This window comes from Lynx canadensis, chromosome C1 (genome assembly GCF_007474595.2).
Source record: "Lynx canadensis isolate LIC74 chromosome C1, mLynCan4.pri.v2, whole genome shotgun sequence".
Lineage (NCBI taxonomy): Eukaryota > Metazoa > Chordata > Mammalia > Carnivora > Felidae > Lynx > Lynx canadensis.
Genome location: NC_044310.1, coordinates 85,063,630 through 85,082,531, shown reverse-complemented (window position 1 = coordinate 85,082,531; position 18,902 = coordinate 85,063,630). Strand labels below are relative to the sequence as shown.

Here is an 18,902-nt window from a genome sequence, read left to right as displayed (position 1 = left end):
ACATTTTTGAAACAAATTGATGATTACATTTACAAGTGATGCTTTTCTTAAACACAAGCATCTTATTAATTATTCATGTTTTTAAAAATATGTATCAGGTGGCTTTAGAAGAAAATGGTGAGAAAAATCAGGTACAACTAGGAAAACTTGAAGCTACAATAAAATCATTATCAGCGGAACTTCTTAAGGTTCGTTTTTAAAAATAACAGAATATTAAATTTCATTGGATTAAGTAGAGATATACATATGAAGCTTTTTTACAGGCAAATGAAATTATCAAGAAGTTGCAGGGGGATCTGAAAACTTTAATGGGTAAATTGAAACTGAAGAATACAGTAACTATTCAGCAAGAGAAACTCTTAGCTGAGAAGGAAGAAAAATTACAAAAGGAACAAAAGGAATTACAAGATGTTGGACAGTCTCTCCGAATTAAAGAGCAAGAGGTGGTGAATATTTTCTGTTTTTGCATGTGTGACTATTTGCAAAGTTTAACAAATTTTCTTAGATGTAGATTTTAAATTTCCATTTTGTTATATTCGAGAATATCTTTGACTCCCCCCACCACCACCCCCCCCCCCAACCTTTCAACAGAAGTTAATGTGTTACAACCTGAAAAGTTAGTTATCATGACTCAGGTACCTTGAGTGTTCATATATATGTACCGTATATGTGTATATACATATATAGATACACAGTTACACAGGAGAGCTATAATTCATTCTATTTAATAACAGTTAACAGTAATCAGTTATTAATAGAAATACGTTTCAGTTTTTATTTAATTTTTATTATACTTATGAGGATTGACATATTTCAGGTATGCAAATTACAAGAACAATTAGAAGCTACAGTTCAAAAACTTGAAGAAAGCAAACAGCTTCTAAAAAATAATGAAAAGTGTAAGTATTTTAACTTTTTTTTTTTTAAAAAAAAAACATTTTTTTAACGTTATTTATTTTTGAGACAGAGAGAGACAGAGCATGAACGGGGGAGAGTCAGAGAGAGAGAGGGAGACACAGAATCTGAAACAGGCTCCAGGCTCTGAGCTGTCAGCGCAGAGCCCGACGCGGGGCTTGAACTCACGAACCGCAAGATCATGACCTGAGCCGAAGTGAGACGCTTAACCGACTGAGCCACCCAGGCTCCCCTTAACTTTTTATGTAAAAGAAGTTTGTAACTGTACTCTTAATCTGAAAATGTTATTTGAATTCATAAAAGTCCAGGTAGATCAAGATACTGCTCCATACAGATAATTTCTGTTTTAAATATACTGTCTCCATGTCTTTGCTACAGTAACTTATGTATCAGCTGCCCTGTAAAACAGTTACCATTCTGAAGAAAACCATATTACATGTGTCAGTAACCCAAAATTAAGTGTTGAAAATATTAACGATAACTTAAGTTCTTCACTGATTAAAGTTCTTCACTACACCTTGTTTAATTGCTGTATTTACCTAATAGTAACAACATGAATTATTTGAAACTAAAATATAAGATCAAGCCTATAACATTTTCTCAGTGTTTAGTATTGGTTATCAGATAAGAGTGGGAACTTTAAGTAAACTAAGATATTATTCTAGAAATGAAAGCCTTGAAAGAGATCCTTGACTAGGAGAAATACATGTTTTGGATTGTAGTAGGTTAAGGAGTTCTGTGTGGTGGTTGCTCAAATAAGAGTCTTTAATGACAAAAATTTAGGTAAACCTGTAGTCTCCTGTGATATAAGGTAATCTTAAAGACTTAACATTTTATTTTATTTATTTTTTTTTTTTTTAAATTTTTTTTTTCCACGTTTATTTATTTTTGGGACAGAGAGAGACAGAGCATGAACGGGGGAGGGGCAGAGAGAGAGGGAGACACAGAATCGGAAACAGGCTCCAGGCTCTGAGCCATCAGCCCAGAGCCCGACGCGGGGCTCGAACTCACGGACCGCGAGATCGTGACCTGGCTGAAGCCGGACGTTTAACCGACTGCGCCACCCAGGCGCCCCAAGACTTAACATTTTAAAAATCTCAGTATAATTTTTAAATGTTTAAAGTAATTAGAAAAAAATAATCAAAATTCTTTGTCTTGTTTTGTTCTTTTATTTAAGTAATCACATGGTTAAATAAAGAACTAAATGAAAATCAGCTAGTGAGAAAGCAAGATGTATTGGGACCGTCCACCACTCCGCCTGTACATTCGAGCAGCAACGCAATCAGAAGTGGGATTTCTCCTAATTCTAATGTGGTAAGATTTAAACTAAGGTGTGAGCGGTCGTTGGGGCGTCTGGATGGCTCAGTCGGTTAAGTATCTGACTCTTGATTTTGGCTCAGGTTATGGTCTCACGGTTCATGAGTTCGAGATATGTGTGGGGCTGCAGAATCTGCTTGGGATTCTCTTTCCCTCTCCCGTTTGTGCGCACGCGCACGCTCTCTCGCTCTCGCTCTCTCTCTCTCTCTCTCTCTCTCTCTCTCTCAAATAAATAAACTTAAAAAAAAATGATGTGAGTGGTCTTAGTACATTTCCTAAAACAAAAATATTCCCAGACTGTGAGGAAGTTTCCATGACGTCAGGTGCCGGTACTAATATGCATATTTCAGGTATGCAAATTATAAGAACAGTGAGAAATGGGATTTAAACTTTAAAGAGTCCTACAGTTATTAGCACAGTTATTATTAGAGTCCTGCAGTTACTAGTCCTACAGTTATTGGAAGTGTGACATATAGGTATACTTGCTCTTAGCAAAGAGGCTATTTTTCAAGGGCACACTTCTTTTTAAGATTGTATTCATATAGAAATCACTCATAACTAAAGTAATGCCACATGTGCTAAAAAGCTTACAGTATTCCCGGGGCCTTAAGAAGGGAGAATAGGCTTTGGGCTCAAGTTTGGAACTGTGACGGATGGAGCCTAAACTGAATTCTATTTGAAAAACAGGAGGTGGGGGGGCAGAGAGAGAAAGAAGTGTCCTTTTATCAAGCTTGTCAGTTCTAGATTCCCGAAGGAAGTAGTTAGGAAATATAAGCTTTCTAGCTCCCAGTACCAGGAGCTTTTTCCTTGCAAGAAATTAGGGGAAACAGAAGAGCAGCTCCTTACGTCTGGGAGCTGGCTTGCTGCTATCAGCAACACCCTGGTGTTGCTAGGAGAGCTGTCCTGGCACTCACAACTAGGCATTGGGGCTCTCCTGTTGAACAAACAATATAACAGAAAATCAACATCAGGCAAGGCCACTTTGTGACTGACGGATCAAGACAAAAACAAGACCACCTCATAATCATGTCAGACCACAATTTTAAAAAAATCATTGTCAAGCCACAAAACTACACAAGCTTTCTCCTATCCTGGCTAATGTGATTGGTTGTTGCTTCATTACCAATTATAGTTTTGGCCTTAGTACATTCTTCCTGACTTACAAGGTTTATTTCAGATAGTCACACAGTTATCCTTATTTACAGATAGCATCCAACCCACAACAAAGCCACACTTTATTAAACTCTCCCTTAAACCACCTAACACATAAGTCCAATAAATAAGTCCCTTTAACACCTTCATACTGCCACATCCCTTTTACTAGGTTCCCCACAGTGTGCAGTCTCCATTGTTTGCAAGGAGCAGTAAACCCAGGGTGTAACCTAAAGATACATTTCTGGTAGTTTTTGGTTGGAGAGCACTGGCAGAGGATTTAAAATGTAAATACTTAATTGAAGTTTAAATCTATCCCAATAAATCAGGTAGTACTTAATCAGATAGTACTTGATGTTTAAAGAGAGGAATGGATTTTTGCTAAATAGAAAAAGGTGTAGAAAGAAGTGCCCGCTGCTGAATGACAAACTTGAAAAAATTTGATAGGCTTGACCTTCATGACTTTGTAAAAGGTATTTTTTGTCACGTAACCACTGATGTACATAACTGCTTCCTAAGATTTGTGTTTCAGTTGCGCTCTTATAAAAATAAACTATTTTCATAACATTGGTTAATGGTGGTGTCACCATATTGAAAATCACTGACACAGCCAGTTATTGTGTCAGGTAGTCCATGTAAGAACATGTCTTGGGGTCCGTGGGTGGCTCAGCTGGTTAAGTGTCTGACTTCGACTTAGGTCGTGATCTCACTGTTCATAAGTTCAAGCCCCATGTCAGGCACTGTGCTGTTTATACTCATTTTGGTGGAAAATTATTTTTATTTTATATCTGATTGGCTTATTGAACTGTGACTCCATCCTTCCAGCATCCCTTTTTTTAGGGAATGGAAGGCCTGTAGGGAACCCAGGTGTTCAGAGAGGTTTAGAGAGGCCGCTGTTTGAACTCCGTTCAAAGCCAGATCCAATGGTTGACTTTGTCAAGCTTGTATAGCCACTCTTTAAAAAGCCTTAAGGTATCCTCATGCTATGTAATAAAGCAGAGTTTTGGTGTCCTGATAAGATTAGCCTCTAAGATAGTACTCAATTATTATAACAGATGCTGACGCCTCCTGGATTGGCAAATACTAATGTCTCATCCTTAACCTTTTTTATGTTTTTATTTTTAGGTTGATGGTAGACTTACTTACCCAGCCTGTGGGATTGGTTATCCTGTCTCCTCTGCATTTGCGTTCCAGAATACCTTTCCTCATCCTTTATCTGCCAAAAATAACATCCATCCAGTTTCAGGACCAAAGGTAGACACATTAATACCTTTTTGAGGCAAGGTGTAGCACCTTATTAAATATTTTTAATTTTAAAAATTACCTTAGCCTTTGATCACTTGCTAAGTATTGAATATCTAGTTCATTCTTATAGGAAATACTATCTGCTCTATATGGTATTTCTTGAATCGCTGTAATTTATAAAAAGGTAGACATCAGTATGCTTAAACTTGATTCCTATTCAACCTCTTTCTCCATTTTTATTCATTCTGTATTTAATCTTTTACAACTCTTAAACTTAACTAGGATTATTGACTTCATACTGTTGATGTATTAACTATGGTGACCTTTTTGGATCCTTTTGCTAGGATTTAAAGGTCTGAAAAGGCAGGATTATAGCATATTCTACAATGTAGTTCTGGCAACATCTTAAATAGCATAGGGCTAACATTTCCTCAAATCTGATTTATTTGCTGAGACTTTTTTCCTACCCGCTTGAGTTCTTCATTGTCATTGTTATTACTAATGTCTTAGGTTTATATATTGTTTTCATATGTATAATTTTATCTTCACAATAATTTCATCCACCAGACCAACCACTGATTCCGTTTCATTACTAACTTTAGGTCAAAAAAAATTTTTTTTCCTAAATCTTGGGGCGCCTGGGTGGCTTAGTCGGTTAAGCGTCCGACTTCGGCTCAGGTCATAATCTCGTGGTCTGTGAGTTCGAGCCCCGCGTCGGGCTCTGTGCTAACAGCTCAGAGCCTGGAGCCTGTTTCAGAGTCTGTGTCTCCCACTCTCTGACCCTCCCCCATTCATGCTCTGTCTCTCTCTGTCTCAAAAATAAATAAACATTTAAAAAAAATTAAAAAAAATCTTGAAGACAAACTTAAAAAAAAATTTTTTTTTTTTAATGTTTATTTATTTTTGACAGAGAGAGACCGAGCATGAGCTGGGGAGGGGCAGAGAGAGAGGGAGACACAGAATCTGAAGTAGGCTCCAGGTTCTGAGCTGTCAGCACAAAGCTGGACACGGGTCTCGAACTCACAGACCACGAGATCATGACCTGAGCTGAAGTCGACACTCAACTGACTGAGCCACCCAGGCGCCCCAAGACAAACATTTTTGAAAAGAATATTTTATAAAATAACTGAGGACTTTGAAATTGCTATTATAAACGCTTTCTCAAAAGAAACCTACATGGCTTAGTCGATGAAGTGTCTCTTAATCTTGGCTCAGGTTGTGATCTCACTGTTCGTGAAATCAAGCCCTGTGTCAGTCTCTGCACTGACAGTGTGGAGCCTGCTTGGGATTCTCTCCCTCCCTCTCTGCCCCCTGCTTGCCTGTGTGCTCTCTAAAAATAAATAAACTTACAAATAAACGCTTTGTTAAATTAGTTTTGGGCTGCTCTAAAAATAAGCTGCCTGTGTTGCTTAGGCATATGCTTTTTTGCCAAAGCCTTATTAACTGTCATCTGGAGCTATTGAGAATTCTCAATGAAATGAGAACTAAACCTGAGTTTTATGCTTAGAATATCATTATGTAAAGAGTATTTAGATGCACTTAGGTGGCTTTTCTTGCATTGCTTGTTAAAGAGCATTAGATATGTGTGTTCAGAGGATTACTATTGTTTTTTTACAATGTTAAGTAACTCTTGTACTGTTCATTAACTTTATTTGTCCATATTTTATTTTTAAATTTTGATTCCAGTATAATAAATATAGAGTGTTATATTAGTTTCAGGTGTATAATGTAGTGAATCAACAATTCTATGTATTACTCAGTGCTCATCAAGATGTACACTTTGGGAATGCAAGCTGGTGCACCCACTCTGGAAAACAGTATGGAGGTTCTTCAAAAAACTAAAAATAGAACTACCCTACGACCCAGCAATAGCACTACTAGGTGTTTATCCAAGGGATACATGTTTTGAAGGGACACATGCACCCCAATGTTTATAGCAGCACTATCAACAATAGCCAAAGTATGGAAAGAGCCCAAATGTCCATCGACGGATGAATGGGTAAAGAAGATGTGGTGTGTTTGTGTGTATACCACAGAATATTACTCGGCAATCAAAAAGAATGAAATCTTGCCATTTGCAACTACATGGATGGAACTGGAGGGTATTATGCTAAGTGAAATTAGTCAGAGAAAGACAAAAATCATACGACTTCACTCATATGAGGACTTTAAGAGACAAAACAGATGAACATAAGGGAAGGGAAACTAATATAAAAACAGGGAGGGGGACAAAACAGAAGAGAGTCATAAATATGGAGAACAAACTGAGGGTTACTGGAGGGGGTGTGGGAGGGGGGATGGGCTAAATGGGTAAGGGGCATTAAGGAATCTACTCCTGAAATCGTTGTTGCACTATATGCTAATTTGGATGTAAATTTAAAAAAATAAAAAATAAAAAAAAATAAAAGATGAAAACAAAAAAAGACTAGTGAATACTGGAAAGTTTCAAGGGCAAAAATAAATAAATGTATACTTAATCCTCTTCATTAATTTCATCCATCCCTCCTGACCCCCCTCTGGTAACCATCATTTTGTTTTCTGGTTTATCTCTTTTTTTTCCTTGTTTTGTTTTTTAAATTCCACATGAGTGAAATCATGGGTATTTGTCTTTCTTTGACATATTTCACATACTATTATATCTTTTAGCTCCATCCATGTTATTTATTGCAAATGGCAAGATTCATTCTTTTTTATGGCTGAATAGTATTCCAGTGCGTGTGTGTGTGTGTGTGTGTGTGTGTGTGTGTGTGTGTGTGTGTGTTGCATCATCATGACCCTTTCATCTCTTGATGGACACTTGGGTTACTTCCATAATTTGGCTATTGTGTATAATGCTGCCATAAACATAGGGGTATATATATCTTTTTGAATTAGTATTTTCATATTCATTGGGTAAATACCTGATATTTACTGGATCATATGGCAATTTTCTTTTTAATTTTTTGAGGAACCTCCATACTGTTTTCCACAGTGGCTGCACCAGTTTGCGTTCCCAACAACAGTATATGAGGGTTCCTTTTTCTCCACATCCTTGCCAACACCTGTTTTTCCTTTCTTTTCTCTTTTCTTTTCTTTTCTCTTTTCTTTTCTTTTCTTTTCTTTTCTTTTCTTTTCTTTTCTCTTCTTTCTTTTTAATGGTTTCTTGAATATTATTGTTTCTTCATGAATATCTGCATATTCAAGTGTGGTTGCATCTTGGGATCAAATTTTGTCTTGAGAATTATGATTGAATTGCTTTTTCATTTTTTTCTAACTTTTTTTAATTCCAGTTAGTTAACAATGTTATTAGTTTCAGGTGTACACTACAGTAATTTAGCAGTTCCATACATCACCACATGCTCATCACAAGTGCACTCCTTGATCCCCACCACCTATTTAACCCATCTCCCCTTCCCCCTCTCCTCTGGTAGCCATCAGATTGTTCTCTGTAATTAAAAGTCTTGTTTCTTGCTTTGACTCTCATTTTTTTCCTTGGCTTGTTTGTTTTGTTCCTAAATTCCATGAGTGAAATCATATGGTATTTGTCTTTCTCTGTGATGTATTTCATTTAGCATTACAATCTCTAGTTCCATCCATGTCATTGCAAAAGTCAAGATTTCACATTTTTATGACTGAATAATATTCCATTTTGTATATGTACTGCATCTTTATTCATTTATCAGTTGGTGGATACTTGGACTGCTATAAACATAGGGGTGCATGTATCCCTTTGAATTAGTGTTTTTGTGTTCTTTGGATAAATATCCAGTAGTTTGATTGCAGGATCATAAGGTGGTTCTATTTTTAACCTAAAAAAAAAAAGTTTTTTATTTTGAGAGAGAAACAGTATGCGTGTGCATGAGTGAGGAAGGGGTGGGGTGGGGGGGGTAGGGAGAGATAGCATCCCAAGCACCCTCCATGCTGTTAACACAGGGCCCAATGCAGGGCTCAAATCCATGCTGTGAGATCAGGACCTGAGCCAAAATCAAGAGTCGGGCACTTAACCAGCTGAGTCACCCAGGCGCCGCTCTATTTGTAACTTTTTATTTATTTATTTATTTGTTTTAAAAAAATTTTTTTTTTTTAATTTTTTTTTTTCAACGTTTATTTATTTTTGGGACAGAGAGAGACAGAGCATGAACGGGCAAGGGGCAGAGAGAGAGGGAGACACAGAATCAGAAACAGGCTCCAGGCTCTGAGCCATCAGCCCAGAGCCTGACGCGGGGCTCGAACTCACGGACCGCAAGATCGTGACCTGGCTGAAGTCGGACGCTTAACCGACTGCGCCACCCAGGCACCCCTATTTGTAACTTTTTGAGGAAACCCCACATTGTTTTCCATATTGCTTCTTTATTTTAAACAGCTTTCCAAGAAAATATATAATGTCCCAAATGAGGACAAGAAATACTACAGACTCTTTCCAGATAGTTGCCTAGTTTGTAGGAGTAATTATGGCTCAAAAGATTACCTTTCTTTTTTTTTTTTTAAATTTTTTTTTTTTAACGTTTTTATTTATTTTTGAGACAGAGAGAGACAGAGCATGAACAGGGGAGGGTCAGCGAGAGGGAGACACAGAATCTGAAACAGGCTTCAGGCTCTGAGCTGTCAGCACAGAGCCCGACGCGGGGCTTGAACTCACAGACCGCGAGATCCTGACCTGAGCCGAAGTCGGCCGCTTAACCGCCTGAGCCACCCAGGCACCCCAAAAGATTACCTTTCTTACTGTTCTTCTGGAATTGGAGAAGTCATTATAACAAGGGTATTCTTAGAAGCAAGACTTCTAGAGTTTCCTATATCATTGATTTTTGTATTCTTTTGATCTTGTATCCTCAACAGTTAAAAAACAAAAGAAAACGGTTTTAAAACACTTTGAGCTTGAATCTTTAACACATGAATATTTATTTGTGAATTGTATGCTTATACTACTATGCATATTATATACAGTATAGTTTACTGGTTAAGAAGGTGGAATCTGATGTTAGAATTTAAATCCTGTCTTTGTCAATGTGAATTGGTTCAGCCACTGAAACACAAAAAACAGGCATCTAACTCTTAATGCTTCAGTGTCTCTACTTGTAAAGTAAAGCAGTAATTTTATCTCCTTTACTGGGTTATTGTGAGGGTTAGGTAAGTTAATATATTTGTTTAGAATAGTGCCTGGGACATGATAAGTGATTTATTATTTTATCTATTAAATACTACTAATAGAATACTCAGAAATTAAAGAGTGAAATTGAAAGTATATATAAATCAAATTTATAAGATTTTTTTCTCCTACCTCAGTGCATGGTATTATCACCACCTACTTTGAGACCACAGATCTGGTTAGTCTGGTGCTAGCAGATATTGTGATTAAAACATCTTTTTAGTTGAAGTAAAAAGAAACCATTTTATTTCATGACATTGAAATTGTGATATATCTGGTGTCTTTAAATGTTACTGTTGGGATTTAGTACATTCAAGTAGATGCTTAACTGTGAGGATGTAAAATAAAATGAGTTAAATTAACATAAATTAGGCAAGAAACAAAATCATGCTGAAGGAAATAGAGAGGAGTGTTTTAAAAGATTGTGGCATGCTGACAAATAGAACATTTGATAATGTCATGGTGTCTTGTTCAGTTGAGTGTCCTGACTCTTGATTTTGGCTCAGGTCATGATCCCAAGGTCATGGGATTGACTCTGTGTCAGACTGTGTACTGAGCATGGTGCCTGCTTAAGATTCTCTCATTCTCTTCCTCTGTCCCTCTTCCCTGTTTGCATGTGCCTTCTCATTCCACATATGAGTAGAACGAATGAATAAATAGCTTCCATTTAAAACAAATTTGATAATTTCTTAAGTAAGATAGACAAAATAATTTCTTTGTTTTTGAAGACAGTAGGCAAGGATTCATTCATTCAATAAATATTTATTTAATGAATTTTTACTAGTTCTAGTTGCAAGAGACACAGCACTGAGCAAGACAAAGTCCTTGCCCGTATGGTGCTTATGTTTTGTGGTGAAAACTCCATTATGATTGCTAACTAGAGTATCTTTTAAACAGAACTGTTATCAAGAAGATGTTTTTGATGTCAAAGAAAATGCTTGTGGTGAAATCACTTAAACACTTTCAGAGTGTCTCATTCTGATTCTTGTGTGGGATAAACCTTTAGGGACAAACATGATCAGTTTTCATCATTGAGGCTGTAATGTGAGGATTTTCTGCCATGACAAAGTAGCTATCTAAGATCAGATGATTGCTTTATCTTGATAATGTTTAGCCCACAATGTGTATTCAGAGACAGATTTTATCTAGAGATAATATTTCTCAGACTCAATACTTCATTCACCATGTGGTTCTAAATTAATTTTTGCTTATTTTGTGTTAACTATTTTAAAAAATAATATATGAGCATGGGAAGCTTCCTAATGTATAGGAGGATATACTATCTAAATGTCCCTCCCGTGGTCCCCAGTTTTCTCCTTAGAGAAAATAATTGTTCGGAGTTTTTTATGCTATGTTCCAAAAATATTTAAAACATACACAGGATATATGTGTGTACATGTATAAATATGTGTGTTTGTATACATGAGTGTATATGTAATCATAAATAGTACATGCCCACTGTTCTGTGCCTTGCTTTTTTTCATTCAGTAGTAGTATTATGGAATAGGTCCATTTCTATGTATTAGAATGTTAATTTTTGTTATTTAATGACTTCTTAGTATTCCAGTATATGCAGGTACTATACTTAATTTAACTAATGCTCTGTTAATGGATGATCAGGTTGTTTTCAATCTAGATGTTCATACCGTGCTTCAGCAATTATATTTGAATATGTATCTTTATGGCCTTTTACCAGTAGATTTGTAAGATAAATTCTTATTTACTTATTTTCATTTTTTCTTTCTTTTTAAAAATTTATTTTAATTCTAGTATAGTTAACATACATAGTTAAGTTAGTTTCAGGTATATAATATAGTAATTCTGTAATTCTATTACTCAGTGCTCATCAAGATAAAGTGTACTCTTAATTTCCTTCACTGATTTCACCTATCCACTCATCCCCTTACCCTCTGGTAACTATCAGTTTGTTTTCTATAGTTAAGAGTCTGTTTTTTGGTTTGTCTCTTTCCTTTAGTCATTTGTTACTTAACTTCCACATATGAGTAGAATCATATGTTATTTTTCTCTGACTTACTGAACTTAGCATTATACTGTCTCGTTCTATCCATGTTGCGAATGGCAAGATTTTTTTTTTTGAGCTGTATTCCATTGTGTATATATATATACACCACATCTTCTTTATGTGAGATAAATTCTTAAAAGTAACTGGGTCAAAGATAATTTTGTCTGTCTGGTGATTATGATGAAAATTAGTATTTCCCTCATTATTGTGAAACATCAGCTTTGTATTTATAGTTGGTTTCCTCATCTATAAAATGTCTATTTCTTTATCCATTTGTTTGCTTGAGGTGTGTAGCCCTTAAAAAATGACATCATAAGCATTTTTTATATATATCTTGGTCACTAGTCTGCTGTGAGTTTTATATGTTAACGTACTGTTTTCCAATTTTTGCCTTGTCTTTTTATTCTTTATGGTACTTTTTAAAGAAAAAATTAAAACTTTACTAAAGTATAATTTATATACCATAAAATTCTCCCATGGTTAAGTTTACAGTACAGTAATTTTAATTAATTTATACAGTTGTGAAACCATTATGACAGTCCAATTTTAGAGCATTTACATGTCCCCAGAAGGTTCCCTAGTGCTTATTTGTAGTTAATCCACACTCTTGCCCCCAGCCCTAGGCAAGTACTGATCTGCTTTCTGTCTGTACATTTGCTTCATTACATTTCATATGAATAGAATCATACAATATGAAGCTTTTGTTGTCTGTAGTGTGTAGTTCTTTTAATTGCTCAATAGTATATCATTGAATGCATATGCCACCATTTGTTTATCTCTTCACCATTTGATAGACATTTCAGTCACTTTCAGTTTTGGGCTATTACAAATAAAGCTGCTTGTGATTGTTTGTGTATAAGTCTTTGTATTTCTCTAAGGTGAATACCTAGAAATGGAATGGCTGGAGATATATATTTCATTTTTAAGAAACTACCAAACTTTTCCAAAAGTGGTTGAACCATCCATCAGCAGTCTGAGAATTCAAGATATATTATATTCTTGACAACAGCTGGTATGGTGAATTGTTTACTTTTAGCCATTCTAATAGGTATATAGAAATCTCTTATTGTGACTTCTAACATGCATTTTCCCTAATAGCTAATGAAGCTGAGAGCATTTTTTCATGTGCTTGTTTGTTATCAGTGTATTTATTTTGGTAAAACATCTATTTAATCTTTTGTCCATTTTTTTTAATGTTTATTTATTTTTGAGAGAGAGAGCATGAATAAGGAAGGGGCAGAGAGAGAGGGAGACACGGAATCCAAAGCAAGCTCCAGGCTCTGAGCTGTCAACACAGAGCCCGATGCAGGACTGGAACTCATGAACCACGAGATCATGACCTGAGCCAAAGTTGGATGCTTAGCCAACTTAGCCACCCATCACAAGTGCACTTCTTAATTCCCATCAGCTATTTAGCCTATCCCCTCACCCCCCCTCCCTCTGTAACCATCAATTCTCTGTAAATAAGAGTCTCTTAATTTGTCTCTCTCTTATTTCCCCCCCCCTTTTCCCCCCCTTAAATTCTACATGTGAATTAAATCATATGGTTATTTTTCTTTCTCTAACTTATTTTGCTTAAACTCTCTGGCTCCACCATTTTATTGCAAATGGGAAAATTTCATTCTTTATGGCTAATATTCCATTGTATATATATACCCCATCTTCTTTATCCATTCATCAATCAGTGGACACTTGGGCTACTTCTGTAACTTGGCTATTGTAAATAATGCTTTAATCAATATAGGGGTGCATGGAATTATTTTCTTAATTTCCTTTTCTGCTACTTTATTATTAGTGTATAGGAATAACCGATTTCTGTATATTAATTTTATATTCTGCAATTTTGTCGAATTCACTTATTCCAATAGTTTTTTTGTAGAGCATTTAGGGTTTTCTATGTTTGGTATCATGTCATCTGCAAATTGTGACTATTTAACTTATTACTTACCAATTTGGATGCCTTTTATTTTTTCTTGTCTACTGTGGCTAGGGCTTCAGTAGTATATCAAATAAAAGTACCTAGAGTAGATATCCTTGTGCTGTTTTTGATCTGAGGGGAAAAGGTTTCAATTTTTCACTATTCAGTATGATGTTGGCTGTGAGTTTATCATATATGACCTTTATTATGTTGAGGTGTTTTCTCTAAACCCACTTTGTTGAAAATTTTTTATCATGAATGGATATTGACTTTGTCAAATGATTTTTATTTAGTGATTGAGATGATATTTTTATTCTTATTTTTGTTAAAGTGGTGTTTCACATGTTGATTGTTTTGCAGGTATTGAACCATCCCTTGCATCCCAGGAATAAATACCACTCGATCATGGTCAATGATCCTTTTAATAATGTTGTGTGTGGTTTGCTAGTATTTTGTTGAGGACTTTTATATCCATGTTCTTCAGGGATATGGCTTATAGTTTTCCTTTTTTGTAGTGTCTTTGTCTGGTTTTGATATGAGGGTAATGCTGGTCTTATAGAATGTATGTTTTGAGGCTTTCTTTCCTGTTCCTTTTTTTCGGAATAGACTAAAGAGAAAATAGGTATTAATTCTTCTTTAAATGTCAGAATTCACCTCTGAATCCATCTGGTTCTGGGTTTTAATTTGTTGGATATTTTTTGGTTGCTGTTTTTTTTTACTGGAAATTTGTTCAAATTTTCTGTTTCTTCCTAATTCAGTTTTGGAAGATTGTGTATATTTAGGGATCTGTCCTTGTCTTCTGGGTTGAATTTGTTGGTGTATAATTTTTCATTTTAGTTTCTTACAATCGATTGTATTTCTATGGTGTCAGTTGCTACTTCCTTCACTTCTGATTTTATTTATTCGGTTCCTCTTTTGTTCTTGATGAGTCTAGTTAAAAGTTTGTCAATTTTGTTGATCTTTTCAAAGAACCAGCTGATTTCATTGATCTGTTCCAGTGTTTTTTTAGTCTCTGTTTCATTTATTTATTTGTGGTCTGATCTTTTATTTTTTTACTTGTACTGGCTTCAGCTTTGTTCTTTTTCTAGTTCCTTTACATGTAAAGTTAGATAGATTGAGATTTTTTTCTTGTCTTTTGAGGTAAGCCTTTATCACTATAAATTTTCCTCTTTAGAATTGCTTTAGCTGCATCCTGTAGATTTTGGACTGGTGTGTTTTCATTTTATTTTACTTAGTGTATTTTTCTACTTCCTCTTTGATTTCTTCATTTACCCAGTGGGTATTTAGTAGTGTGTTGTTTAGCCTGCATGTGTTTGTACTTTTTCCAATTTTTTTCTTGTAATTTCTTTTTTTTTTTTAAATTTTTTTTTTCAACGTTTTTTATTTATTTTTGGGACAGAGAGAGACAGAGCATGAACGGGGGAGGGGCAGAGAGAGAGGGAGACACAGAATCGGAAACAGGCTCCAGGCTCCGAGCCATCAGCCCAGAGCCTGATGCGGGGCTCGAACTCACGGACCGCGAGATCGTGACCTGGCTGAAGTCGGACGCTTAACCGACTGCGCCACCCAGGCGCCCCTCTTGTAATTTCTTTCATAATGATTGTCAGAGACGATAGTTGATAGGAGTTCAATCTTAACATTTATCGAGACTTGTTTTGTAGCCTAAGAGATGATACGTCCTGGAGAATGTTCCACGTGTTTTGAAAAAAAATGTGTATTCTATTGGTTTGGGGTAGAATGTTCTGTATATATTTGTAAAGTTTATCTGGTCTAATATGTCAGGGTGCCTGGGAGGCTCAGTTGGTTGGGCATCCGACTGTTGATTTTTGGCTCAGGTCATAATCCTAGGGTTATGGGATCAAGCCCCATGTCAGGCTCAGTGCTGAACCTGGAGCCTACTTGGGATTCTCTCTCTCTCCTCCACTATTTCCTCTCCTCGCCCATATCCCTTCCTCGAGGTCTTTCTTTCTCTCACAAATAAAGATAAAAAATAAAATAAAATAAATTTTAATATGTCATATAAAGATCCTGTTTCCTAATTGATTTTTTGCCTGGATACAGTATCCATTGATGTAAGTGGGGCGTTAAAGTCCCCTACTATTATTGTATTATTGTCAATTTCTCCCTTTATGTCTGTTAATATTTGCTTTATGTATTTAAGTGCTCCAGTGTTGAGTGGGTAGATATTTACAGTTCTGTTCCCTTTAAGGATTGATCTCTTTATTATCATGTAACGACCTTCTTTGTCTCTTGTTACACTTTAATGTCTGTTGTGTGATGTAAGTATTGCTACCTAGGCTTTTTTTTGTTTCCATTTGCCTGGAATATCTTTTTCTTCACTTCACTTTTAGTCTTTATGTGTCTTTAGGTCTGAAGTGAGTCTCTTGTAGGCAGCATATAGATGGGGCTTGTTTTGTTATGGGAACATTCCATCACCTTGATGGGGCCATTTAGATCCTTTGCGTTTTTAAAGTAATTCTTGATAAGTATGTACTTATTGCCATTTTATTGTTTTCTGGTTGTTCTTGTAGTTCTTCTGTGTTCCTTTCTTCGGTTGCTCTCTTCCCTTGTGATTGATGACTTTCTTTAGTGTTATGCTTGGATTTCTTTCTCTTATGTGTACCTGCTATAGGTTTTTGGTTTATACTTACCATGAGGTTCATATATAACACTCTGAGTATATAACAGTCTATATTATCTTTTTTTTTTTTTTTAATTTTTTTTTTCAACGTTTATTTATTTTTTTTGGGACAGAGAGAGACAGAGCATGAACGGGGGAGGGGCAGAGAGAGAGGGAGACACAGAATCGGAAACAGGCTCCAGGCTCTGAGCCATCAGCCCAGAGCCTGACACGGGGCTCGAACTCACGGACCGGGAGATCGTGACCTGGCTGAAGTCGGACGCTTAACCGACTGCGCCAACCAGGCGCCCCACAGTCTATATTATCTTGATAGTCAATTTTAAAGACATTGTAAATGAACTTTATTTTTACTCCCTCCCCTTCACATTTTTTGTATAAGTTTTTATAGTGTCCATCTTTTTAAAAACAATTTTTAACGTTTATTTTTGAGAGAGGGAGAGACAGAGTGCAAGTGGGAGAAGAGCAGAGAGAGGGAGACACAGAATTGAAGCAGGCTCCAGGCTCTAACCTGTCAGCACAGAGCCCAACGCAGGGCTCGAACTCACAGAACTGAACCGTGAGATCATGACCTGAGCTGAAGTCGGACACTTAACTGACTGAGCCACCCAGGAGCCCCTCATAGTTTCCATCTTTTTATTTTGTGACTCCCCTTAACTAATTTTTTTTAGAAATAATTGAATTTACTACTTTTCTAACCTTCATACTAACTTCGTAAGTGATTGCTTAATTATCTTTATTGTTTGTTTGCTTTTATTCATGAAAGTTTTTCTTTTCCTAATTTTCTTTTAATTATGGCCCTTTCTTTTCCACTTAGAGGAGTCTGTTTAACATTTCTTTTAAGGCTGGTTTAGTGATGATGAACTCCTTTAACTTTCGTTTGGGAAACACTCTTACCTTGCTGGGTAGAATATTCTTGGGTGTACTTTTTTTTTTTTTCCTCCCTGTCAGCACTTTGAATATATCATGCACTCCCTTCTGGCTTGCAACGTTTCTGATGAGAAATTAACTGATAACTTTATGGGATTCCTTTGTAGCAACCAGTTGCTTCTCTCCTATTTGAAAAGTTCTGTATCTTTACTCTTTGTTATTTTAATTATGTGTCAGGGTATGGACCTCCTTGGGTTCATCTTGTTTGGAGCTCTCTGTGCTTCCTGGACCTGGATATCTGTTTCCTTCCCCAGGTTATGTATTTTCAGGTATTATTTCTCAAATAAGATTTCTGCACTTTTTCTCTTCTTCTGGGATCTTTTTGATGCGACTGTTTGCTCTCTTGATGTTGTCCAGGAATCCCTTAATCTATCCTCATTTTTTATTTTAGTATTTTTTTTAACATTTATTTATTTTTCAGAGACAGAGGCAGAGCATGAGCAGGGGAGGGGGAGAGAGAGAGAGATACAGAATCTGAAGCAGGCTCCAGGCTCTGAGCTGTTTGTTAGCACAGAGCCTGACGCGGGGCTCGAACTCATGAACTGCAAGACCATGTCCTGAGCTGAAGTCGGGCACTCAACCGACTGAGCCACCCAGTCGCCCCCTCATTTTTTAAAAAGTCTTTTATCTTGGACACCTGGCTGACTCAGTTGGTGGAGCATGCAACTCTTGATCTTAGGGTCATGAGTTCAGGCCCCATGTTGGGGGTAGAGTTTACCGAAAAGAAACTATTCGTTTTTTGCTGTTCATCTTGGCTGCTTTCCATTACCCTGTCAGGTTGCTGATTTGTTCCTTTGCATTTGCTAATCTGCTGTTGATTCTTCTACTGTATTTTACATTCAGTTGTTAATACAGTTCTGATTAGTTTTTGTGTACTTTCTCTTTGTTGAATTCTGAGTTCATCCATTCTTCTCCACAGTCCAGGGAGCATCTTTCTGACCATTACTTCAAAATCTTTATCAGATAGATTAGTTATTTCTGTTTCATTTAGTTCTTTTCTGAGCTTTTGTCGTGGTCTTTTCATTTGGAGCATATTTCTCTCTCCTTTTGCTTGACTTTCTGTGTTTACTTCTCTGAATTTGGTGTAACAGCTATTTCTCCTAAACTTAAAGGAATCATCTTGTGTATGGTCATCTCCTGTGTAGATTGTGTACGCCTGGTGACCTTGGCTGGCTGGCTGGAGGTATGGCTTGTGTGGGCTGGGCATCATGGGGTACTTTGTCCTGCAGCTGCCATGGTGGGAGGTCCTGAACTGAAGCAGGCAGGGGCCAGGGTGGTCCCAGAGCTCTCCATGCAGAGGGTATCCTCCCAGGACAGCTGAAACTGAAGTGGACACTGGCCAGGGCTTCCCGTGTCACTCTACACAGAAGGCACCCCGATAAGTCATCTGGAGATGATGTGGCAGTGGGCTTGGAGGTCCTGAGGTATTCTTTACTAGGGGTGCCCTGGCAAGATGTCTGTAGCTAAAGTGGTGAGGGCTTGGAGTGTTCTGGGGTGCTTTGCCCCTCCTGTTACTGTGGCAAATGGCGGGAGTACAGTGAGCGCTGATTAGGGGTGTTCTGGTGTGCACCATGCTGGGGTCGCTGAAGCAGTCTTCCAGCTAGGGTGGCCAAACCCTGTTCTCATCCACACTGTCAGG

At 36.8% G+C, this 18,902-nt stretch overlaps 1 protein-coding gene across 2 annotated transcripts in view; it reads left to right on the top strand.

Annotated features, from left to right (window-relative positions):
* SASS6 (SAS-6 centriolar assembly protein) overlaps positions 1-18,902 on the top strand; it is a 59,094-nt gene that overhangs the window by 31,087 nt on the left and 9,105 nt on the right. For both annotated transcript variants that reach the window (XM_030324319.2, XM_030324320.2), the window contains 5 exons: positions 99-188; positions 264-443; positions 818-899; positions 2,093-2,229; positions 4,510-4,638. In XM_030324319.2, the coding sequence (XP_030180179.1) occupies positions 99-188; positions 264-443; positions 818-899; positions 2,093-2,229; positions 4,510-4,638 (618 nt within the window). The remainder of the gene's footprint in view (positions 1-98; positions 189-263; positions 444-817; positions 900-2,092; positions 2,230-4,509; positions 4,639-18,902) is intronic.